The sequence below is a fragment of the Mirounga angustirostris genome, unplaced genomic scaffold, assembly GCF_029215605.1.
Source record: "Mirounga angustirostris isolate CCGP_5_RB_7025 unplaced genomic scaffold, mMirAng1.0.hap1 SCAF_10, whole genome shotgun sequence".
Classification (NCBI taxonomy): Eukaryota; Metazoa; Chordata; class Mammalia; order Carnivora; family Phocidae; genus Mirounga; species Mirounga angustirostris.
The window spans coordinates 79,473,951-79,498,595 of NW_026991718.1; the positions used below are offsets into that span (position 1 = coordinate 79,473,951).

Genomic DNA, 24,645 nt, shown 5'->3' on the forward strand with positions numbered 1-24,645 from the left:
CTTCAAGCAGACACACATGTTGGGAGAAAAGGAGAGAAAACAAGGAAGGGAGGGAGCATTGTATTTTATCAAAGCCAAGAAGCTATCTGTTATAAGATCCACCCTTATATATCTCCCAATAAGAAAGAGAAAATGTTGTCGCCAGTCTATATGTGAAATAAGGACTTCTTTTCATCAGTCAGAAGACACGTCCCAATTTCAGATATGTCAGAATGTAGGGGGGAAAGTGTATCTTACCATGGGTGACACGTGGTTTAAGTTCCAGGCTGCCCAGCGACCTAGAATCCAGAGATTGGCCAGAAGCTGCCTCAGCAGCAATAATACAATGAAAGCATCTCTGGTCCATGAGTTGGAGGGAAGCAGGAATCACCTGGAAAGCGCAGAGAGCCATCAGTGTCCTGGGCGAGCCTCCCCTGCTGTCATGCTATACGGCAACGTGTCGTGGGGCGATCCATCACCAGCGCACTGATACGGCACACCTGTCCTTATTTCTGGACGTGTTTATGACCCAGCTCTGTCATATAGCGCATCATGTATCATGTTCGAGAACAGAATTAAGCTGTTGGTAGGCAGGTGTTAGACACCCCATACATCACGGCTCATGAACATGTGCGTCATGTTGTGCATCATCCAGTTAGAGATTCGTTCTTGAGGTTTCTGACCCTTTGGGCATCCTAGAACCCAGTGGAACTTCTCATAAACATGCACATATGTATAAACACACAAACACAATCTCGGGCTGCCCCTTTTATTTATTTTTTTTGTTTTTATTTTTTTTTTAAGATTTTATTTATTTATTTGACAGAAAGAGTGAGAGAGCACAAGCAGGGGGAACAGTAGGGGGAGAGGGAGAAGCAGGCTCCCCGCCAAGCAGGGAGCCTGATGCGGGACTCGATCCCAGGACCCTGAGATCATGACCTGAGCTGAAGGCAGACGCTCAACCATCTGAGCCACCCAGGCGAGGGCTGCCCCTTTTAAAGGAAAAGCTCTGGGACAGTGCTTTTCAAACTATTAGTGGTAATGGACTCTGTTTAATTTCAAATCTGTCACTGACCAGTGCTTTTGTAAAATGCAAATTCCCATGCTTGGGTGTGACGTGCAGCTCTGTCAGATGGCTAGAAAAGTCAGTGCTTACTCTCACTGCCTGTCCATATTTCTCTGCTGACTAGGAGCACACAATAGCCATGGGCCAGGGCCCCCACTCCGAGGGGTGTATCTAGGGGAGACTCTGACTAAGCAGCGGAGTCTCTGAGTTGACATTCAGCACAGCAAATCCAGGCACATTGGACCGTATCAGTCATCTCAGCCCCCTACTCCAGCACACACAGTATCCACCCTCTCTGGAGCCATAACTCAAAAGACAGAATAGCCACATAGACTCACCCAGAGATTTAAGACCTGAGACCATGGGACATAGAAGAGCCTATCCAAACAGCCTAGGGATGGCAGGAATGTCACCATCCTCCTATGAGTGGATAGGAGCATGGCTCAGGAGAGCCGGCATTATGCTTCTTCTTTAGCTTAAAAATTATCCTAATGCCTATTGTCTTACACTTAGGACACTAAGCCATGGAGGGTGGAAAGATGGCTTCTCAGGGTTGGAAGGGCACAGTTGCTTTCTCATCACACAATACTTGAAGCGGGGGCATCCTGGGATCCAGGATCAGTTAGGATCCAAGAATCAGTGGATGGAAGATCATTGGCCCTTTGCCTGTTCTGTACTCTGGGGCCCTGAGGCTCAGAGGAGAAGCAGTAGGGAGACCGTGTGGGATGTGCTTCGAAGGGTCCAAAGGCATTGGTTTCATCAGAGTGTTAACAATCCGGTACACCAGCAACCTCATTTCTAGAACTTGCCTCTTCTCCCCTTCTGGAAAAGCCAAGATTCTGGGCAGTGAGATGACAGTTTTAAGGAAAAAATAAAATGTAACATCAGTTATGAAAATCTAAAAAATCAAAGTCCAAGGTGAGAAAGCATAACAGATCCTGCTTATATAAGGGCCACAAGCCTCTCAATGACACCTAGGTTATATATATGTACAAATATTCTACCCAAATATGTCAGGACTTATTTCCAAACGGTTCCCATCTTTCTCCCTACACCCTCCCAATTTTTCCATATAGTTAGAGGAGAGCTAAAGTCATGTCATTCATTCCCACCATCTTGATGCTGAAATTGTGTGGATTGTGTGTGTGTGTGTGTGTGTGTGTATTTCAGGACAAGGGCTCCAGCCTGGACCCTCAGCAGCACTTTAACGCACTTGACGTGGGCACCCTGGGCCTTAACACCAGTCACTCACCATCAGCGTCCTCCAGAAGCTCCCACAAATCCTCGCACACGGCTATGTCAGAACCCACCTGTGAGTGAGCTGCCACGGATGGCGAGGGGGTGGTTGCCCCATGTGGGGCCCAGGTGGTGGGGGCATGGAGCCCTGTGAAGGGTCCCAGGCCTGAGCAGAATCAGGGCAGCCCATGGCTACGGAGTGGGAGCTGCCTTCCTGTTCGCACTCATTCTTGCTCCCTTTCCCATGGGCTTCCTGCCCTCCCCTCCACTCCCGAGCAGACATAAAGCAGGTGACACACAGACCCTATAGTCCGGCTGGGCTTTAATGATTTCTGGTGAGGTGTGAGATCAGGCAGGTGGCTGAACCAGGCGGTGGACATGAAGCGTGGGCTTGGTTTGCTCTCATCTGCCTGCTCCCAGGTGAGGTTAGAAGCTGAGAGAACTTGCTGGACTTTTCTTTTGTCAGTGATCCCAACCAGGCGCTTGTCTAATGTACACCATAGCCATTGTTCCCCTGCTTTGATAAGAAAACTGTTAAGTATGTGTGGATCGGGAAGGTGACTGGTTGCTTTCTTACAGCCACTCCAAGCAAGCTGATGGCAGAGACCAGCACCACGGCTTTACCCAGATCGGCCACCCTGCCCCAAGAGCTCCCTGTGCCAGGGCTCAGCCAGGCAGCCTCCATGCCGGTATGTGGGTGACTTGAAACTTCTCAGCCAGGGGTGCCCCAGTGTGGCGGGGCTGGCTAGACCCCAGGACAGCGTGCTGCATCTTCCCAGAGAACCAACTGTACCTGGACATTGAGAGTGTGGGGTGGCGGGCAGGGGTCGGAAGCCAGGTCATTTAATTAGCAACTAATTGGAAACGTTTTTCCTCCAAAATCAGCAGGGATGTATAGTCAAAGAATGCAAAATCCAAATGAGATTTAAAGATTAAGCTGGAAACCTCAAACCAGGGGTCACACCCCCAGAGTCTCTGAGGGTACACAGGACCCTTCCATTGTGGGTACTGTTTCACGCCAGCGGAAATGTTTGAGAAGTCTGTGTCAACAAAAATGTCCCTCTGCATATATCAGGCAGTGTCTCTGATCTACACCAGACCTCTCCAGAAGGTCAGGGAATGAGTGGCCTTTTAGAAAGCATGCTGGCTATATGCAAAATCACTGATGTACAATTCTCTGGTTATCAGTTGCCTCGTAAGGGATCGCCTCAAACTGAGGGGTGTAAAGCAAGAGTCCTTTCTCACATTCACGGGATTCAAAACGAGCACAGTGGGGCTGACTTGTCTCTGCTGTCTGGTGTTGGAGGCCTCACCAGGGGAATGGGGAATTCACATCCCAGGTGTATCTGCACTCACATCTGCACCCCCACCCCCACCCCGGGCTGAGCTGGGCTGACTGACGGCTGGGCCCACCCGAGACCATCCACCCTGGACTTACACGGGCCTCTCCCTGCCTTAGAGCAGAGCTGCTCCCAGCACGGCAACTGGGTTCCAAGAAAAAATGTCTGGAGGGGGCTTTCCGTGAGAGCCGGGCAGAAGCTGCATGGCTTTCTATGACCTAGCCTTGGGAGTCCCACCGTGCCTCCTCTGCCATTCCTCTTGGTCCGAGCAGTCGTAGCTCACCCACAGAGATGGACATAGACCTCCACCTCAGGATGGGAGAAGTGTCCAGGAATTTCAGGGGCCACATCCAGGTCATTGCCAACTACCTCATACCCATCCCTCACTGACATTTTGGGAATGGGAGGGAACATGCCACCTTCCTGCTTGCCGTCTCCATGAAAGTTATACACGCCCTACTTGAAAATCTTGGGTGATGAGTTTTATTTTCAAATCAAACATGACAAAGACCATGAATGCCATTCTTCTAGCACTTGGCTGTCCAGTAAAACAGTTTTCTGCCATTGATGGAGGTGCAGTCCTGGTCCCTCCCTGCAGTGCTGGAGACGCAATCGGGAGACTCCAACCCAGGCTCTGGGTGGCCCTGTGCCTGGGATTTCTCACTCAAAACCAGACCTCCTGTTGTCACTTCCTCCCAATGTTGTCCTGGGTGACACTTCCCATTTGGGCTGCTTTCTATGGTCCCTAGCGCCTGAGGACAGTTTGGGAATAACTTCAGAAGAATCCTTGGACTTTTCTTTTTAAAACTCTCATGAGCCCATGAAGGTGAAGTGTTTCATTTCTTGTTTCTACGCATTGTCTCGCCACCGTCCCCCTGCCCTGTCCTGAGTGATCAGGAGACAAAGTCTATGACTTCCCAGGAGTCTCTCGAGCGGATCCCAGGCAGAGTCTGGTGAAATTGCACCAGTATTCACTGCCTGGAGGAATGAATGGATATAGAAATGCGGGGCACTAATGTACATCTGTCTGCCTGAGTGTTGAACAGAAAGCATAAGGACCGCACACAAAGCCAACACCGGTTATTAGCCCAGCCCCATTCATACGGCTCCATGACGCTGCTAAGAATTTATCAGTTTGGGAAAAGAGCAAGCCAATCCACCAAGAATGGAGCCTAGAACAGAAGGCAAGGGAGGGGATTGGAGCCGAGCTGCCAAGCTCCGGCACATCGCAGCGGCTTCACAGGGCACACCGTGGCCTCCCCATCCCGAGGGACTCCAGGACCTTGCTCAAGATCACGCTGTACCCTTCACCAGCCGTGTGTCGGCTGTGACTCCGTGTCCTGCAAGGGCAACAGCATAGCCTACCTTCTAGAAGTGAGCTCTTCACGCTAATGCAGAGGGCCTCCTTTAAGCCAGAGAACCCAGCTGATCGAGAGCGCCCAAGGACCTCGGGAATGGCCCAGAAGTGGTGTTTGTGAACAAAGCCCCCCTCTCTTCCTCAGGCTCCCCTGCCGGCCCCGTCGTCCTGTGACCTCACACAGCAGCTCCTGCCGCAGACCATCCTGCAGAGCCCCCCTGCCCCCATGACACAGGTGAGTCTGGGGCTCAGGGAAAGGGAAACCTGGTGGTTGCGCTTCCCCCAAGACATAAGGCGCGGTATCCCCTTGAGTGGGGGGGATACACTGTTGCCCAAGTATATGTACCAAACCAAGATCCTGAAATGGGGAATGTTTCTCCCCATGTGCCCGTGGGACATGCTGAGCTATGAACTCTGTCCTATACCTGTCCTCTCCGGCATCATCCTTTCCTTAATCTTCATTCATCTTTCTGCCACTTTTCTCTGTTCCTCTTACTTTTTATGACTCCAAATTGATGATGTTATTTTAGGAAAAGTTTAAATGAGGCCAAATGTCATAGGGAGACTGCAAAATTTTAAGGCTGTGAGTCCGGTATTATTAATATCACATTGAGGTTTGTTTTGTTTTGTTTTTTAAGGATCATGGCTTTGCTGAGTAATTCCTTCTTTGTTTCAGCAACAGTCAGTGAGTTACTATTTGGGTCGGGCAGTGAGCGAGCATGAGGGGCACTGTCAGCCCTTGCAGTTAGTAGTCAAGGTTCAAGGGAGGGCCGGGCATATAAACAGACCAGCCTCCACCGCAGGGTGCGTGTGTTTACAGAACCAGTAAGAAAATAGCACCCCCCCCACCCCCACCCGGGAGGTGATGCCTGAGCTGGGCCTGGAAGAATGGGTAGGAGATTGCCGGGTGGAGGGCCCACAGGGAAAAGGGATGGACGTGGGTCTGCGCTTCACAGGGAGTTTTAGTATTTTTTTTTAAGATTTCATTTATTCATTTGACAGAGAGACACAGCGAGAGAGGGAAGACAAGCCGGGGGAGAGGGAGAGCAAGAGGGAGAAGCAGGCTTCCCCCCTGAGCAGGGAGCCCAATGTAGGGCTCGATTCCAGGACCGGGGGACCATGACCCAAGCAGAAGGCAGACGCTGAACGACTGAGCCACCCAGGCGCCCCTCGCAGGGAGTTTTGACAATATGCACCCTGCTTGAGGCCAGGCAGGCAGCTGAATGAAGCAGCAGTCATTCATTCTGTGGCCCGGGAGGGTGGTGGAGCTGATTGGTTTACACTCCGCTGAGGCCAGCCTCCGATTTCCGTTCCTTTACGGCGGGGTATTTAGCTTGGTCCCACTCTCTGGCCACAAGGGGTCCTAGGTCACAGCAGCTCACCAACTGGCTGCACTCTTGCCAAAGTGTGGATTTCTGTGTCAGTGCAAACCTGTCTATAACATATGTCCCATTAACAGCGGTCTCGAATGCTTTCCTGGAATAAGAAAGACACCTGCTAGTACGTGCTCCTCGCTAGAGTTAGGCTGGGAGGATTAAAAACGACTCATCCAGAGTCAACTAATTAAAATCATCTATATTCGTCCTCATTAGGAAAAAAAAAAATTCTCTTCGAATTTCCAAGGGACATTTGGTATGAAATTAGTAATTTTTTCAACCCAAAGGCACCTAAAATGAGAGTCCCTCTAACTTCTGGGTCTTGCATAAGTAAAGGAATTTCTTTGTTTTATAATGCATAATGATGTGATTAAAGTCTTCTTCAAATTCTAATTTTTCATGTATGGAACATTATTTTAATTAACAATAACAGTTCTTAGTCTGTTAGGCATATTATACTTAATAATAACCACATTCTTTAAGACATTCTTGCATAATGCTGACCTTTCAAGTCAGATGGCTCTTTTCATACCTGCTCCATGTAAAACAATGGATTCTACCATTTTCTCTCTTCCCATTCACTGATATTATCATTCTCGCACCCTATCACAGAAAAGGGGAAGAAATAAAATCCAAAATCTGAGAAATGATTATCTGGCTAGCTGGTGGTTTTGCTCCATACTGTGTTTCTAAAATGTCTGTAAGTTAACATAAAGGTCTTTATCAAAAAGGCCATGATCAAGAATAGAACAAGAGACTAATGTTTGGGTGTCCTGGAATGCCTTGAGAAAATCAGAATAATACTAGAAGTACCTAACACTTAGGAAACCAGTGCCGGCACCTCCCTGACTGCCCAGCCCCCTCTTGTTTCCCTTTGGAGCCAACAGGGGAACCCAGAGTGTCCTCTCTACTAGACATGCAAGGCATAGCCCCGGAGTGTTTCCTGACTTTGTAGAACCCACCACGGAAGCTTTTGTGTTGTGTTGTGTTGTGTTGTGTTGTGTTGTTTTTAATTTCATACCTGGCAGAACTCCTTTTCTTTCTCAGTCAAATTCTCTTTCAAAATCCCAGCTCAGTGTTTTGATCATTTACTTTCTGCTGAAGTTTTTGCTGATACCGTCTGGCATAGCACAGGTATTTTTAAACTCATGTTGAGCAGCAGAACTTTTTCCTTTAAATGAAGTCTGAAGCCAGAGATGCTCTGATTGAGGTGGAATTGGGAGGCGGGGGAGGTGTTGCTGGCAAAACCTCTTGGCCTCAGCCAGCTCCTGAGACTGCGGATTCACGTGTTGGCCCCTACCACCTTCTAGCTGTGCGATCCCAAGCAAGTCACATGCGTGACATGGGGGTGTGATGTGAAGAATTGCTGACCTGCCTCTGCCGGCTGGGGCAGTGACTGGAAAGTGTGGGTCTCCCCACACGGCAGTACCCGCCTTTATTATTCGTACTGGTTCTTTTTATTAGTACTGTGCCACTCCCAAAACTGTGGTCAGTGATTCCATCCTTCAGTGTATCCCAGCTGTATCCGAAACTCTCCCGGCCTCCTTGCTTTTCCACGTATGGGAGGTCAAAGGGCAGAGGAAGAGTCTCTGCAGGTGTTTGCAAAAGACAACGGGCAAGAAATGGATTAGGGAGATTGTTGGGATAGAGATCGAGGGAATAGAGGTTTAAAAAAAAAGGGAGAAGAAGATAGAGAGGGAGGGGGGAGGCAGGAAGGAAGGAAGGAAGGAAGGAAGGAAGGAAGGAAGGGGTGAGCAGAAAGCCCCGGCCAGCAAACACAAGAAACAGGAACTCTTGAGTGCCCCCAGAGAGCCCAGAGCAGGAGTACTGACCTCACCTGCCATGATCCCCCACTTTCCTCACGTTTCCTATAAGGAAACGCCTTATGTCAAGGTGGACAGGGACAGAATCTTCCCATAGCCAACCTCCATCCCAGGAAAGGGGTAAGAGGTAAAAGAAGGTGAAACTTGGTACCCTTGTGCAAAGCACTTATCAGTGTCCCTCCTATAAGGTCGCCCTCTGCCAGTGTTACCCTGAGGACAAATGTCCCAGGTGACTGTACAACTCTTTTCCTTAGTTCTTCTGTGCACAGATTTCTAAGAAGTTCATAGCAGCAAATGAGCCCAGGGGAAGGGAGGGAGGGTGATAAGGCCTCCATGGCCCAGGCCTGTTAGGAGGGCAGCCACCCCCCTCCGCCCCCGGGAAATATCAAGTTCATTTGTGAATTGTTACAGAACAGCCCTGCTTTCCAGGATCAGATTTAGGATAATGATAGGACCCCAGATTGCCTGTGAACTGTCACCTGCTCTCCGATGCACGGCTTTTGACGTTCATTTCCAAAACCATTTGTCTAACCAAATTTGGAATATCAGTTTGTGAGCACTGCTTACAAAATCACGTCTGGATTCTGTGGCCCTCCCGGACTGCCGTGCAATACGTTAGACCTGCAGATTCCGGTGGGCCTCGGAGTAGCCCACACGGGGACCCATGGAACACCCGGCCCTCATTCAAAGCCCCTGTGCGCTGCTGAGCTCCCCAGCAGCGAGTCACTCAGTAGGGATACCAGAATGGGCGGATAAGGGACCGGAAGTGAAAGTGGGCAGGGCCACTCAGGACAGCAGCAACATCTGTCTGCAAGGCTGAAATGGCTCTTTCATCTGGTTGTGTGTTTTGACTCCACCTTCAAGTTCTCAGCACAGTTCAGCATGTTCCAGACCATCAAAGACCAGCTGGAGCAGCGGACACGGATCCTGCAAGCCAACATCCGGTGGCAGCAGGAAGAGCTCCACAAGATCCAGGAGCAGCTCTGCCTGGTCCAGGACTCCAACATCCAGGTGATGCCCCTTCCCGGGCCAGTGTCTGCCTTGGCCTCTGTCCTCCCTGCCGCCCTGTGACGTATCTATCCATCCTTTCAGGGTGGGCGGGACTCCCGCCAAAGTCCCTCTGTACTGCCCTGATTGAGTCCTGCTTACTAAGCATATTGAAACTTCCAACACCAAGTTCAAGGAATGAATCCCACCTCCTCCACCCCCAACTCCAGGACAAATGTGAATTTCCCATGACACCCTCCCCATTTACCCCTTGCTCTTTTGGGCACATAATATCTATGTATCACCTGCATTTTCATTCATGAGTGGTGGTTGATCGCCCTGCAGTGATGCTGGCTCCCTCCCAGGGGGTTATAAACTCCCAGCACCTGTCAACTGCCCGGGTTGCTGGTGGGGGGCATGGGCATTATTGTGCTGTTGCCTCTCATCCAAAGCGTTAATGGAGGGACATGTGGGAAATGATGAGATCTGTACCCTGCACCGAGGGGGACAGCAGAGAGAGCAGGGACTGAAAGTCAGCACCCTCGCATCTCCAGGCCACCCCATTTGTGGCATGCCCATGGTGGCCCTCTGCGTGTTCTGACAACAGCAGCTTTTAACTGTGACACCGTGCCCCGGAGGTCGCTTCTTTGAATCCTTCTGAGAGATTGTGTTTGGAAGGAATGCTGGGTATACTAGATCTCTTTCATGGATAAATGATTTTTACCAAGTTTCACTTGGATCAGTCCAAGACGATTTTTCTTCCCAAGTGCATTCTTTTGACCCAGGCTCTAATTGTGAATGTAATTCTAGCTCACCCTGGGAGCCTCCCTTGAGAGCTCTAAGCATTTGCACCCCCTCTTAGGAGAGGCAGAAGGAAGCAGGAGAGTACCTCGGGGAAAATGGCTGGAGCCCGGGACCTGTTGCTTCCCGGCCCGGTCCACACAGACCTTCCCGGGGGCTACCCGCAGGCTCTGTGCGGGCGCAGCGCCCAGCTGGTGCGTGCGGAGATAACGCGTGAAGGGGCGGCGTTGCTGGGCAGCAGGAGACACCTGCTGCCCGCCATCGTGCCTCCCGGGGGCCCCCCAGAGGCGCTGTTGGCCGGCTTTCCGGACACCCTGTGCCCCTCCACAGACCCCCGGCCCCGGGCTGGCTCCGCACTGGGAGGACCGAGCTGGGCAGGACACTCACAGCCCCGCCTACGGGGTCGGGGGCGGAGCGTCCAGCCACGCCCACAGCCCTGCAGCTGCCCCGCCTCCTCAGCCGCACTCGAAACGGACCAAGGAGAGCACCACAGTGTTTACAGGGAAAGAAATGGAGTCATCAAGATGTCAAAGTCCCTTTTTACTTATTCCTCCCCAGCTGTAATGTTTCCTCACTGATCCAGGGCCTGATTGGCAGAACTTGCCTGACTCCAATTACTTGAATGGAATTTTTACACTAACAGGAAGGGGAAAATTGAGCCAGAAACTGCTAAAAGCAAGGTAGGCGTATGAACGTCCTCCTCAGAGCCCGGGCTTTTCTATTTCCTGCCTTTTCCACATTCAAGCTGAATTCTAAAATAACAGGCGACACAGGTTATCTCTTTCACTCCTTGTTATAAACAATTTTTTTTTTCTCCTGACCAATGCATTTTGTTACCCCCCCCCCCAAAGTACATATGCCCACAGAGCACCTTAGTTTTGTAAGGGTTGATGTGGAAATCAAGACCTCCAGTGTGTTCCTTCCCTGTTTTCATTCTTGTGACCTTATCTTTGCAGTGGAATTTTCCAAAGAACATGGAAATCCACAGATAGTCCAACCAGAGAACGTTTCCTCAAGCAGTCTGCCTTCTTGTAGTTCTACAGGTTTATAGACTTAAAGAAATACATTACAAAATGTTTAACCAAAATGTGATATTCATTAAAAAAAAAAAAAAAAAAAAACTGTGTGGTTCAAACATAAAGAATAAGCAAGTAAAAATTACTTTACCCCTTCCCCAAAAAGGTAGGAGGTGGGAGGAGAGATTAAAGAATGGCAAAATGTTGATAATTGTTGAAGCCTAATGATGATACATGGGGTTTCCTTATACCTCTATTTTGTGTATTTCTAAGATGTTCTGTGATAATAATAAGTATTGGTAAAAGTAAGCAGATTAGAATAATGAGAAACCACAGGTGAGCATACGATTGGTTTATTCTTAAAAATTAGGAGATTTTTTTTTTCTCTGATAACTTTTTCTACTTGAATTAGGGAGCTATTTTTCTCATACTTTCTATAAAGTTGACCCGGTGCTGTTTAAGACGTCATCTTCCTAAGCCATAAAATTCTACTTTATTGTGGATAAAACAGAGGCATGGATGTGCACAGCAGCAAACAGGATTGTCCCCTACAAAATCCTTTACCCAAATGTCAGTGGACTTTGCCACTTGACTTCAGTGCCCCGGAGCTTTCATTGAGCCTATGTGAGCATGTGATGCTTGCTGAGTACGATTAAAAAAAAAAAAAAAAAAAAAGATTGGGTTATGAGGGAAAGGTCCTCTAAGGTGTTGGTGTTTGCACCTAGATGGAGTCACGAAGGGCACTACTTGGGGAGAGCTGTTCTGGTGAAAGGCTGTGTCTGTCACTCTCTGCGGTCCAGAGAAGGATGCCTCTTGCTCTCTTTTTGAGAGTATGCACGCCCTCTGCTGGCTACTCAAAGAAATGCCTGGAAGGGCACCTGTAGCAATGGCAAATGTGTTCCTTGATTAGTTCTTTCAATCATCCATCTTTCCTTTTTTTCTTCCATCCACCCATCCATCCATCTATTCACCCATCATTCCTTCCTTCCAACTATCCACCTATGCACCCATCCATTCATCCTTCCATCCATCCTTCCTTCCATCCCTTCATCCACCCCCCTATCCGGGAGACACCCATTATGTATCCGGTACTTGGCTAGGCACTGTGGGAATACAGAGATACACAGGACAGGTAGAGGGTGCCTTCTACCCTCAGAAGGCACACATCAATGAGACAGAGCAGCAGACCCAGCAGTCTCTGACATGACACAAGCAGAAACAGTTTGCCCTTCGAGCAAAAGCCTCATTTATTTGTTTATTCATTAATTTATGTATTCCACTCATTCATTTCTTAGATAGTTTTTGTATGCCCAAAGAGGCTAGGGAACAAAGAGCTCCTTTTTTTATTTTAAATATGATTGTTACTATCTACCACTGATTGAGCCCTGACTACGTCTCAGCATAAATCTCATTTAATCCTTTACGAGCTATGTGCTCTTGATGTCACTGTTTTATTAATGAGGAAACTAAAGCTTGGAAAAGTCAGGAAAATTACCCAAGGTCACACCAGTAGCACATGGGGGGTTGGAATCTGAACTAAGGTATGTAATTGAAGCTGCATTATACCGCCTGTTATAAATAAAGGTTGCATGGACTTGAAATCTAATCAGAAGGTAAATTGTACCCTACCAGAAAAATGTATGTTATGTAGTGTGTGTATTGGGTTTTTGCTGAAGTGATGAAGTGTAGGTCATGCCATATTATAGTAGGTAGCTGGGAACGTGTAAAGTATTAATCCCCAAATGGAATCTGAGATGATGGATACCCAGAAAATTCTTAACTTCTAAGGTGACAAAGAGCTCTCATTATTCAAAACCTCTCTGGTGGGGGTGAGGGATGTGACTGGACAGCGGGGAGATCAGGTGGGGTGGTGGAAAGGGCACCAGATGGGGACCTGGTCCAGTTCAGCCACCCACCCACCTCGGGCCTCTGGGAGGCAGCTCGAACTCACCCACAAGGCACACGCTTGAACTAATGATCCCTAAGTACTCCTGCAAGTGTCTGCTTGGCTTGGTTCTGCCTCTGCCTTTCCATAATCCCTCGGTCACTCAGCCAATGGTCAGCATGTCGGTTCTCCACTGGCTTGGAAGTTGTCCTGAGCTGAGTACAGGAAGCAGGGTTAAAACCCCAGATGCTGGAAGGAAGAGGGCCTCCCTCCTGAAGAAGTCAAAGCCCCAGGTCTACAAGGGAGGGGAGTACTGCTTGTCAAGAATCCGACATATTAGATAATGGCAGTTTTCAGTGCCCACAAGGACCTTTGGTTGAAAGAGCTAGTTACAGGTCTTAGGTTTAAATTATGATTGAAAGTATTAAGGTTGTTCTTCTTAGGCCTTTAGAGTCAATTTACAGCTTACATTTTATTTACAAATCTAATTTGGTCTAAAAATAGCAGTGCTTTTACTTGTTTTTATTTATGTTAGTTTATAGATTTAACAAATTGTAAATAATCAACAGTATCTACAAAAGCCATTAATCTAGAAGTTCGATATATCTAAATCCTTCAAACATTTCAGGTGCCTAACAAGGTAGGCTTATAAACTTAAGAAGTGAAATCTTTCTTTTTTTTTTTTTAAAGACTTTATTTATTTGAGAGAGAGAAAGAGAGAGAGAGAGAGAGAGCTTGAGATGGGGGAGGGTCAGAGGGAGAAGCAGACTCCCCGCTGAGCAGGGAGCCCGATGCGGGACTCGATCCCGGGACTCCAGGATCATGACCTGAGCCGAAGGCAGTCGCTTAACCAACTGAGCCACCCAGGCGCCCCTAATCTTTCTAAGCACTTAATCAGCTCTTTTAAATCAAATACACCAGACCTACAAATGAGGTAGATCGAGGTTCTCACAAACTCTCGAACATTCTACAAACTTGATCAAATTCCCTTAAACCTCTCAAATTAAGATTGCCAAGCCAACATATCACAGGTGCCTTCCTGGGAATGCAGAGTCACCTCATTAATGGGGGCAGGTTTGCCATCTCAGCTGGGAGCACTGGGTTGAAGATGCCAACCCCAGTGCGGGTACGTGCCCCGGTCAGTGGCCTGGTCCTGCTGCCAGGATGGTGCAGACTGTGGCGCAGGTTAGCCCACCCTCGGCCACCACTCATTCCATCCACCCATCCATCCATCTATGGGTGGATGGAATGGCTTCTGCCAACTACAGACATTTCTCTCTCATAAGGAGCCGATAAGCCAGCCCAGACTCTATATAAGTACGTCAACTCTTTTATAGGCCATCCAGGTCTAAGCATCTTTCATCATGTTAGACCTCCATCGCTAGACCATAGCTTCTCGAAGCCAGGGTCAGTGTCCCTCCAACTCACTGTTCCATCTCCAGGGCCCTCGCACCGTGCTCATGGCTTGATAGCCTCCAGCGCCCCCATGTTGAGTGAATTAATTCTTCCCAGGCAGGTCAGAGACAGCAAGAAAGCTGACCTCTTACCGTGGCTAGGGAATACAAAGAAGGTTCAGACACCTTGGTGTGTGAAGGTGAACACCTGAAAGTGAAGGCACCTGGGATCCCAACCTTAAAGGCCCTCTTGTTCTGCTTCCAGATGTTTCTGCAGCAGCCGGCTGTATCCCTGAGCTTCAGCAGCGCCCCGCGGCCCGAAGCTCAGCAGCAACTCCAGCAGAGGTCGGCCCCAGGCTCCCAGCCCCAGCTCGTGGCCAGCCCTCAGCTTCCAGGGCAGATTGGCTCTGCCCAGGTGGCGAACCAGCACCTGCTCAGAGAATCCAGTGTGATATCAACCCAGGTCAGCGTGCTCGTCTTCACACTCAGTCCTTGCCACTGAAGCAGACCAGGGCACACTTGAGTCCCGCAGCCTCCCTGACCTGGAAACCTATTGAGCCATTCCTCTTCTGTGACTGGGGCTAGATTATGGTGGTGTGGGGTTTTCCTTTCCTTATTCTAAGATGCTCTGAAGCCCCAAGTTGTAATAGTTTCCTCCTGTGTTTTATTAATATATTAAAATACCTCAATGGTATCCTGCAGCTGAAACTTTCAGTTTTGATCCTGACTGGGGTGGGAGGGAGATATGGACACCCAGACACTCACACCGACAGCCATATGTCCCCACGTGTGTGTGCTCCGTCCTCATCACCTGCTCTTGGTTTTAGCCATTTTCAGTGTGAGAACACAGGTTATATCCACTGCCGTTCATTTTCCCTTTCCCTGGGGCCAGCATGCCCCTTCCAGTCCCCACCAAGCCCTTCCCTCACAGCCATTACTGCCTACTACAAGCCACAGTGACCTTGCAATCTGACAGTCTTCATCAATCAATGGCACTTGAATGCAACTAAGAAGTCCTAAGCCCCTGCTTCTGGAAGACCAAAGATTGGAAGGCAAGATACAGCCTTTCCTCAAGCCTCATATTGGCATACGTCATCATGGGTCCAGTAAACATCTGCTGAGCCCCTCTTATTCACCATCCCCCAGGGGAAAAGACGTGAATAAGACTGGTCTTGACTCCAAGGAGCTTCGAGTCCCATGGGTCCTCTGGGAATGTAAACAGATAATGTACAATAAAAGGTAGAAAGTACACATTTAAGAGTTTGGCCCATCTTCACCCAGACTTAAGGGTTTTCCTTTAAAATGCAGCCTTTTGATTCTAAAGGTCAAGAGAGAAATTAATGAGAATAGTCAAGAAGAATCTAGAAAAGAAAACACTGAGGAAGGACCTACACTAGCATTGAAAGATTTCATGGATACTCGGACAGTTAAAACACTGTGGTGCCATCATATGAATGGATGGTCGGCGAAACAGTGCAAAACCCAAAAAGCAAAAGCAAATCCAAGCCCATTCCCTCATTTAGTTATGATTTCGCTCAACAAGTATTTGTCAAGTGCTCACCGCATGCTAGGTGCTAAGTTCTGAGCACTGAGAGACAGCAGTGAACAAAAGAGAAAAAAAGCATATCTGATCCAACTCAGGAGAGAGAGGCAAACAAGCAAAGATCACAACCTGTCAGGTGGTGATGCGGGACCACTGGTGAAGGTGGGGGGTGGGCTGGAGTTTTAAATAGGTGGCCTTCTCTTAGAGAAGATAATATTTGAGCCAAAACCTGAGGGGATGAGAGAATGAACCATACTGGTATTAGGGGGAAGAGTATTCCACATGGAGGGGTCAGCCAGTGCAAAGGCCCTGAGGCCAGAGTAGTCCTGGTGAGTTGGAGAGAAAGAGCAAGGAGGTCCAGGTGTCTGGAGTAGAATCGGTGAAGCAGAAGGTAGTTCAGTTCATGCACATTTTCCTTGCCTGCCGAGAGCCTGACACTGTTCTAGGCCCGAGGGATTCAAAGAATCCTTGAGGTGCTTATGATCCAACGGGGAAGAGTCACAAGATCAAAATAGTTCAAAAAACTCGTGGGTCCTAAGTTAGAGGAAGGGCCAAGGTGGGTAGAAGAAAGGGGTTCCGGGAAGGGGGGTTCCTGGAGAGATGACTCCCGAGTTGAGTCTGAGTTTTACCTTTCTCATTAACACGACTGCTCCAGGGTCCAAGGCCAATGCGAAGCTCGCAGCTGATGCCGGGAAGCGGCCCCTCGGTGAGCAGCTTGACGCCCCAGTTCAGCAGCGCCACGGCAGTGCTCCCGCCAGCTCTGAGCCTGACCACGCTCGCTTCTGCCTCCCAGGACGGCAGCCAGTGCCGGCCCAGCCCAGCCTTCAGCCATGATCGGCAGCTCAGGTACAGAGACTGCGCTTGTTTGAAAGACAGCTGAGGTGCAGCTTTCCAGGGACCATTGCAGCCTTCCTGCTGTTGTAGATGGAGGCAGAGTTCAGGTGATCCCAGCCAAGAGAGTGGCAAGAGAGGGCCGGGGGCTCGGGTGGCTGCACTCCTCATCCTCCGAGAGCAGAGCAGGCGCCTTGGGGATCGGGGCAGCCAGAAGGGGCCCGCGGGTCCACAGTTTGGGCGCTGGTTCAAGTTTCCCGTTTATCTCCTCCTCTGCCCCAAGGCTGCTGCTGAGCCAGCCCATCCAGCCCATGATGCCTGGGTCCTGTGACGCGAGGCAGCCCTCAGAGGTCAGCAGGACTGGACGGCAAGTCAAGTAGGTGGCCCCGGGTGGAGGGAGGAGGCCGAGAGCCGCACTGAGCGCTCTCGGGCTGGCAGGGTTCTCATCGGCCTGGACCAGCAGTGCTCGTGTGAGCCGCACCAAAGGCAAGGTCAAAGTGTGTCCACACCCTTTGCAGGGACACCCCCTTAGCTTTTCTTCTGCTTCCCATTGAAGAAGATCAAACTGTGGGTCAGCATCCCATGCTTAGAACAGGACCTGAAGGAAACAATTATCTGTCATCATCTTCAAGCATCTTTACGGGTCCTTCACCCTTGGTAATAACCCAGGTAAATGTAGCCTGAGCCCCCTGCCCAGGCCCCCCCATGGCCCCGTCTGACCAGCAGATACCGGCAAGTTCCACAGGCACACTTGCTCTGGGGCTCTGGCGCCGAGCCACGGGGCTGTGAAACCCTGCAGATGTGGGTTCTCCTTTCCTCCCAGACCCGCCACCTTCTCCTTTCCCCAGACTCCTCGCCACTGGCAGCCCCGACGTCCAGAAGCAGCTTTCCTCCGCTGTTGCTTTAATTACTCCGGACAAAGGATACTGGAGATAGAGGAGTGAATACTTGAAAAGCTACTGGGAAATAGCTCCTAGCTCTTTGACATGAGGCAGAAGTAGAAATATCTCACAGACATCTTTCTTCTAAACATTGGTTGAGTGTGTGTCAGCAGTTCGCCGAGATGGTGCTAGCTAATTCCCCCATGCCATCCCCTGGGACCGGCCCCTAGAAGCCCTTCCTCCTGCGTCCTCCCTCAGCCAGCAATAACAGTAGCCGTGGATGGTCACTGAACATTTCTGAGGGGCAGGGGCTGTACCTACAGCATTTCATTTTATCCCAATAAAAACCACGTGGGGGCGAGATGGGAAATGCACACTTCAGGAAGCCGCCTTTAAATTCCCTGATGGTGCTCTCAATTAGACAAAACAAAGACTCGTGTTACATTGCTTTCCAGAGATGCTTAAAATGCAGTGAACTAGGCAAAAGTGGGAATTCTTTCCTCTGGAACTCTAACTGCCATTTTTGGTCAACACAATAATTTCTACCTTCCCCGTCTCCTCCAGACATGACCTAATGCCCCATCTTGTTATAAATGACAGAGAGAAATAACATTTCCAAAAATATAATGCAAAATGGACTTCTCTATAGCGTCTTTAAACACCTGTTCCTATTCTGTGCTCCTCTGGAGCCTTCCTAAATGGCCTTCCTCTGCCTCTTGTTCATGGTCCATGATCATCAACACCTTTTTCTTTTTTAATTGTGGTAGAATATATATGTAACAAATTTTACCATTTTAGCTCTAAGTGTACTGTTCAGTGGCATTCACCATCACCACTGTCCGTCTCCAGAAGTTCGTCTTCCCAAACTGAAATTCTGACCCACATTTCACACCAACTCCCTGCTCCCTCTACCCTCCAGCCCCACAGTTTTCTTTCTCTTATGAATCTGACTCCTCTAGGAATCTTAATCTAAGGGGAGTCACACAGTATTTGTCCTTTTGTGACTGGCTTACTTCATTCAGTATAATGTCCTCAAGGTTCATCCATGCTCTAGCACGTGTCAGAATTTACTTCCTTTTTAAGACTGAATAATATTCCATTATGCGTGTATACCATATTTTGCTTATCTGTTCGCCCATCAATGGGGATACTTGGGTGGCTTCTACTTTTTGGCTATTGTGAATCATGTTGCTATGAACACGGGTGTACAAATATCTGCTTGAGTCCCTGCTTTCATCTTCTCTGGGATATATACCCAGAAGTGGAATTGCTGGATCATATGGTAATTCTTTGCTTAATTTTTTGAGGAACTGCCATTCTGTTTTCCATAGTGGCTGCACCATTTTACATTTCTTTATTTTATTTTATTTTACTTTATTTTTTAGAAAGAGAACGTGAGGGGGGAGGGGCCACGAGAGAGGGAGAGAGAGAATCTTAAGCAGGCTCCATGCTCAGTGTGGAGCCCGAATCGGGGCTCGATCTCACAATCCTGAGATCATGACCTGAGCCGAAATCAACAGTCAGATGCTTAACCAACTGAGCCACCCAGGTGGCCCCCCCCGCCATTTTACATTGCACAAAGATTCCAATTTCTCTACATCCTCATCAACACTTATTATTTTGTTTTTATTTTTTTCTTAATAGCCATTGTCATGACTAGGAAGTGGTATCTCATTTTGATTTTGATTTGTGTTTCCCCATTGTCTAAGGATGTTAAGCATCTTTTTTTGTGCTCATTGGCCATTTGTATCTTTTTTTGAGAGAAATGTCTGTTCAAACCCTTTGCCCATTTTTGTAGTCGGGCTGTATTGTTGTTGTTGAGTTGCAATCCCTTGTTCACAATACTTTTTTATAGGTGGCCTTCTCAATCCATGGATAGTGTCCTTTGATGCACCAAAGTTTATGATTTTGACAAAGTCCAGTCTATCTGTGTGCCCTTTCATTGCCTGTGCTGCCGGTATCACATCAACTCCTCTTTCTTAAAAGTCTGTTTTCTCCTTCCCACGTGACCAAACAGGTATCCACAGAGCCAGGCTGTGTTTCCAAATGCAGACATGCACACCACCAGCAGCAGCGCCTCACCCCCCGTTCTGCTGATGGGACAGGCGGTGCCCCAGCCCAGCTTCCCCGCCTCCCGGCAGTCACCCCTGCAGCCCGCACAGGCCCAGCAGCAGCCACAGCACTTCCTGCAGGTGGGCACCACCGCACGCATGCACCCAGGCACAGGGCAGAGCTCCACAGCCCTGGGCTGACAGGCCTTTCCTCCCTGGCTTTCAGGGTGGCTCTAGTCCTCAGTTCCGAAACAAACTCCAGACAGATTTGCGTTTGAGGCTTTATAGTTTATGAAGTTTATAATACTTAAAGTTTATAAAGTCTTTGTATATTTAGTAGGAGAAATTTAGACTCAGCTATTATGCCTCATTTGATATGTGCTTAAAAGATCCATCTTTAATACTATTCCATCTGACAAACGCTATTTACAAAATTTCTATCTAGTATGCTTTGTGTGTAGTTTGGAATATGAGAGAGTGCGGGGCAAATTTGAATCAGTAAGATGACTAATGCCTGAGGGAAAAAAAAAAGATCCATCTTTAAGAAGTAATTGTTATATGGTGTCCATATTTTTGAGAACAAAATTGTGGTGGTGGGACCTGATTACTGTGATTGTCAAACTTGTGTGTTTATACACAAAGTCTTCTACAAATACAAATTACATGTTTAGTTAAAGATTCATCAAACTTGCTCGATAAATACAATAATGTGGCCTGAAGTTGGGGCTTTCTAGGAAAATGTGGGGCACTTTTACATGTGGTCACTGCTTGCTTTAAGCAAGTGCCAAACACACTGGAAGGAGGGAGGATGAGAGCCAGTGGTTGACGTTCAGATGGGACCAGAAGTGTCTGCTCAGGCTCTGGCCTTCCCTCCGACATATGCCCGGAGCACCCCTTCCTGCCCCAGCCCTGCCCCTGTCCTTTGCACATCCTCCCTGGCCTCCAGCCCCCGCCACAGGGCAGGCCATGGCTTTCCCTTCGCTCTACCTCCTTGCTTGGGCACCTTCAGAACCACAGGAGAGTGTTGTGACTGAGACATTTTAAGGACAGTGCAATAAAGATGAAAAGAGTCCTCCTTGAAGGTCTTGAATGTAATTTAATTCCAAAGATGCTAACCCATCCGTGATACACTTTTCAAAAGTTCCCTGGCCTCAAGCATAGGGACAGTCAACTCAAGACTTCAGCTTTGCATATCTTGTCATTTTGCAGGACACAAGTGATTTCAGATGGGTGCAGGTGAAGGGAGAAGGCAGGGATGGTCTGGGCAGAGTTAGAGGCTTCCCGCATCTTTCTTCAGCCCTGGCAGCAAACATGTTGATGGGGACCTGGGTTCCTCCAAGACATGGGGCTAAGAAGACACAGAGCATTTGGGCCTTCTTGCTGAACTCCGGGCCCTCATGGTGCGGTGTGGGGAGAGGGGATGTCTCACAGAGCGGCCAGGCTCGGGGTCTGTGCCAGTAAGAGCATTGTGGCTGGAGGCCTTCATGGAGGAAGGCCCCAGGGGCACCTGCCGCAGAGCCAAAGTGTGGGCGAAGTGAATGGAGAGGAAGGGCCAGTGTTGCAACAAGAAAGAGACAGCCTGAGCCAAAGTGGAGGCACAGGTGTGCCTGGGGTGCTCTGGGTGGTTTGGACAGGGGAGATTTCATGGATGGGAATAGTGAGGGGTGGGACTGAAGGTGCCAAAGTTAGGGTTTGACCAGTTGAAGTTTCTGAGCTTCAAATTGGGGGGCTGGCAAACAGCAGTATTTGGGAGTAGTTACAGAATCAGGGACCATGGTGAAAAGTATGCAGACTGCATGTGTGTTTGGTTTCTGCCCTGTCAATGATCTGCATGTAGTCTCAGGTCCCAACATCCCAAAATATACAGGCCACATGTAGATCATGTGCACCTGTTCAGAAAATGACGTGCCCAAAGCCTGGTCCCTGGCCCACTGGCCCAAAGGAATCCCTAGTGCTGGCAGAGAGCTTGGCTTCTGAATTCCCACCCACCTGGCAGAGCCTCAGGCTCCTTTCTTCCCCACCCATCCTCCCCCGCAAGGTCCCACCACCACAAGACACGCCCCGCCCCGCCACCCCACCAGCCATGGAGGTGAGTCCTCTAGCCCTTTGTCCTTACTTTCCAGGTGCAGGCACCAACCTCTCTGCACAGTGAGCAGGACTCGCTACTTCTTTCCACCTACTCGCAACAGCCAGGGACCCTGGGCTACCCCCCGCCGCCCCAGCCCTCACGCCCTCCTCGAAGGGTCAGCAGCCTCTCTGAGTCCTCGGGCCTCCAGCAGCCACCCCGGTAGAGCCCTGGCACCTCTGTCGGGTCACAATCAGCTTTAACCAATGGACGGACCATGGGGGTGGCCAGAGGAACTGGGGAGAGGAGTTTAAACCCTTGGCTTTTGTGCGCACTGCATACATTTCAGAACTCCTGGATGGTAACCATCTCCAGAACGCAGTGGCTGGCCGTGGAAAATGATCAGAATACTGGCCGTGTTTCCCTAGCCTCTGTGTTTCTCGGGCACACTCTACAGCCATACTCGGATGGGAACCGAGTGCCCCACGAAAGCGTCATTACTCAGTTCACTTAGCAGACGGCACGTCTCGCCACGTCCTCCCCGAGAGCGCACTGGTCCCTCTAGCCGGCTGTGGTCCATCCACACTTGCTAGCTGGCCTTCACTCTCCTGATCCTCTTTCCTTTGCATTCGAGAAGCACTGGGTCAGAGATCTGTTGAAGAGAGAGAATAAAGAGATTATTTTTCATTATTTTTAAATGGTGGTTTTTGTTTTAATTTGCACAGCTGCACAGAGGAGATAACTTAGGCACTTTCAGGTTTTAAAAATAAGGAGGTCTTGTGACTTCACTTGGAGACCCAGGAACAAAAACAGCCCACCAATCAGATGGTCTTTGTTAACCAGGCCGCACACCCACACCCTCTGGTCTGAAACCTAATGGAAGAAGGCTCTTTCTGGTGGTTATTGTTTCCCCTAAATAAAACACTGGACTGTTCCTGTTTACTTCCTTGATTGCAACTACAAAGGCAGACTCAAAGCAAAGCACAATCATGCAGCTGATATTCCGGAATTCTGTCGGGAACTCCGAGACGGAATGGGAGGAAGAGGTATCCCAAGCCAGGCAGGCCCATGGAGCTCCAGGTCCCCGAGGAAATCCCAGCACGCGCCGGCCCCTTGAGTCAGAATGCTGCATCTTTCTACAGATCTTTCGTGAGAAGACCGAGGATTGGATTCTCCTTTTCAAAATGCACTTTGCTTTTTTTGTATGTTTTGTTATGTTGAGATGTTTCTAAAGAGAAGATTTTATGTAATTAAAAGACGAAGTGTAGTGAATTGTACAGCTGTTGTAATAATGACCTATTTCTATATAAAATAAAATTGTATGGATTATGTGTAAATTATTTTGTATCTGAGACACCAGTTCCTTTCCCAGATATAAAAGTATAAAAGTTTTCTTGTGTTTTTCTGTGAGTGGCCATTTTGTAATAAATTAACGAATTTGTACAATTTCCTCTGGAGGCAGTTTCTGTCCCTTGTTATCTATGCATGCATACATCTTTTCTTCATTGTTTAAATTTTTTTTTTTTTTTAATTTCAAGATGTTCCTAAGGGTAATCGCAAGCAATCAATGAACCAGGTAATGGCATGAGGTTTTTTTAAGCTGCAGCATGGGCACCAGCCCGTTAGGTTCCGGTGGAGATGACAGAGACATTCTGCATCAAGGCAGTCCCAGCCCATAATTAACCTCATCTGGGCTAGAGTTCATGGGCTCCCCCTGCCAGCACTTAGATTATGCGGGATGCTCGTGGGGCTCGTCTGTCTGTGTGTGAGAGGTGTGTACACACATCGTGTTGAGCAGGGGGAGATACAACATCAGCATCTAGGAGGCTTCTGCCAACTACAGACATCCTGTCTTCCCCCCAAGACTTCGTCACCATGACATGAGGATGGAGAATCACTGAGATGGTGATGCTCAGCACAGCCCTTACCACAAATGTTGGTCCAAGAGAACGAAGTTCCTTCCCTTGGTCTGTCGCTACAGCTCTGTGCTTCACCTGCTTCCTGTGAAATAGGGATAGTGCCTCTGTCCTCTGACGAGGAGCAGTTTGGGACGGCACGAGAGGCTATACAGACAACAGAAAAGGAGTTCTACTGTTCACACAATTGTATTCCTAAAAAAAGGTAAGTCTAAATGTTTTGCATGCATTAGGATCATTTATTCTTTAAAGGACCAGAAATGAACCCTTTTTTTTATTTATTTATTTATTTATTTATTTATTTATTTATTTATTTATTTAACAGAGAGAGGGAGGGGGTGCAGCGGGAGAGGGAGAAAGAGAATCCCAAGCAGGCAGCGCAGAGCCTGACACGGGACTTGATCCCACAACCCTGAGATCATGACCTGAGCCGAAATCAAGAGTTGGATACTCTAACCAACTGAGCCACCCAGGCACCCCATGAACCCTCTTTTTTAAAACAAAAAGTCTGGGGATGCCTGGCTGGCTTCGTCAGTGGAGCATGTGACTCTTGATTTTTGGGTCATGAGTTCGCGCCCCACATTGGGTGTGGAACCTACTTAAAATGAAATTAAAAATAAAACAAAAATGTAGAAGCTGCTTTTAGGCAAACAGGCTTAAGCAATGGAAAGTAGAAAGGGCCCACAGCGACCCCCTGGCTGAATACAGACAGGCCCAGCAGGTGACCCACCTCAAAATATCCAAAGGCCCTAAATAACCAATGGGCTACTTACCAAAAAAGGGAAAATTCCATACATCACCATACCTCCTCACCTTCCCTCTTTAGAAACAGCCCCCACCCACTACCTCATTGCAGACACCCTCTCCTTGCTGTCCTGCTTACTGCTCCCTTGCCGTGTATTCAATAAACATATCTCCTTTATTCTGTCTTGGGTGAAGCCTTTCACGGCCCATGCCACAGGCTTCCACATGATCATCGCCCCACATCTGGGGGCCCCCATCTGATCAGGAGACTCACCACATTTAGACACCACAAAAAAGTCTGTGTGAAACTAGATGAACCATTTTGTAATTGAACTGTTTTGTAAATTCAAAGGT

At 48.7% G+C, this 24,645-nt stretch overlaps 1 protein-coding gene across 10 annotated transcripts in view; it reads left to right on the forward strand.

The window, feature by feature from the left end:
* NPAS2 (neuronal PAS domain protein 2) overlaps positions 1 to 23,092 on the forward strand; it is a 166,746-nt gene extending 143,654 nt beyond the window's left edge. For 7 of the 10 annotated variants that reach the window (XM_064572622.1, XM_064572621.1, XM_064572625.1 and 4 more), the window contains 9 exons: positions 2,216 to 2,357; positions 2,861 to 2,970; positions 5,124 to 5,213; positions 9,042 to 9,188; positions 14,526 to 14,723; positions 16,459 to 16,649; positions 16,918 to 17,010; positions 19,533 to 19,707; positions 21,690 to 23,092. In XM_064572622.1, the coding sequence (XP_064428692.1) occupies positions 2,216 to 2,357; positions 2,861 to 2,970; positions 5,124 to 5,213; positions 9,042 to 9,188; positions 14,526 to 14,723; positions 16,459 to 16,649; positions 16,918 to 17,010; positions 19,533 to 19,707; positions 21,690 to 21,857 (1,314 nt within the window). In that variant the 3' untranslated portion in view covers positions 21,858 to 23,092. The remainder of the gene's footprint in view (positions 1 to 2,215; positions 2,358 to 2,860; positions 2,971 to 5,123; positions 5,214 to 9,041; positions 9,189 to 14,525; positions 14,724 to 16,458; positions 16,650 to 16,917; positions 17,011 to 19,532; positions 19,708 to 21,689) is intronic. The other 3 variants (XM_064572627.1, XM_064572626.1, XM_064572624.1) reach the window with 3 other exon arrangements.
* The last annotated feature ends 1,553 nt before the right edge of the window (positions 23,093 to 24,645 follow it).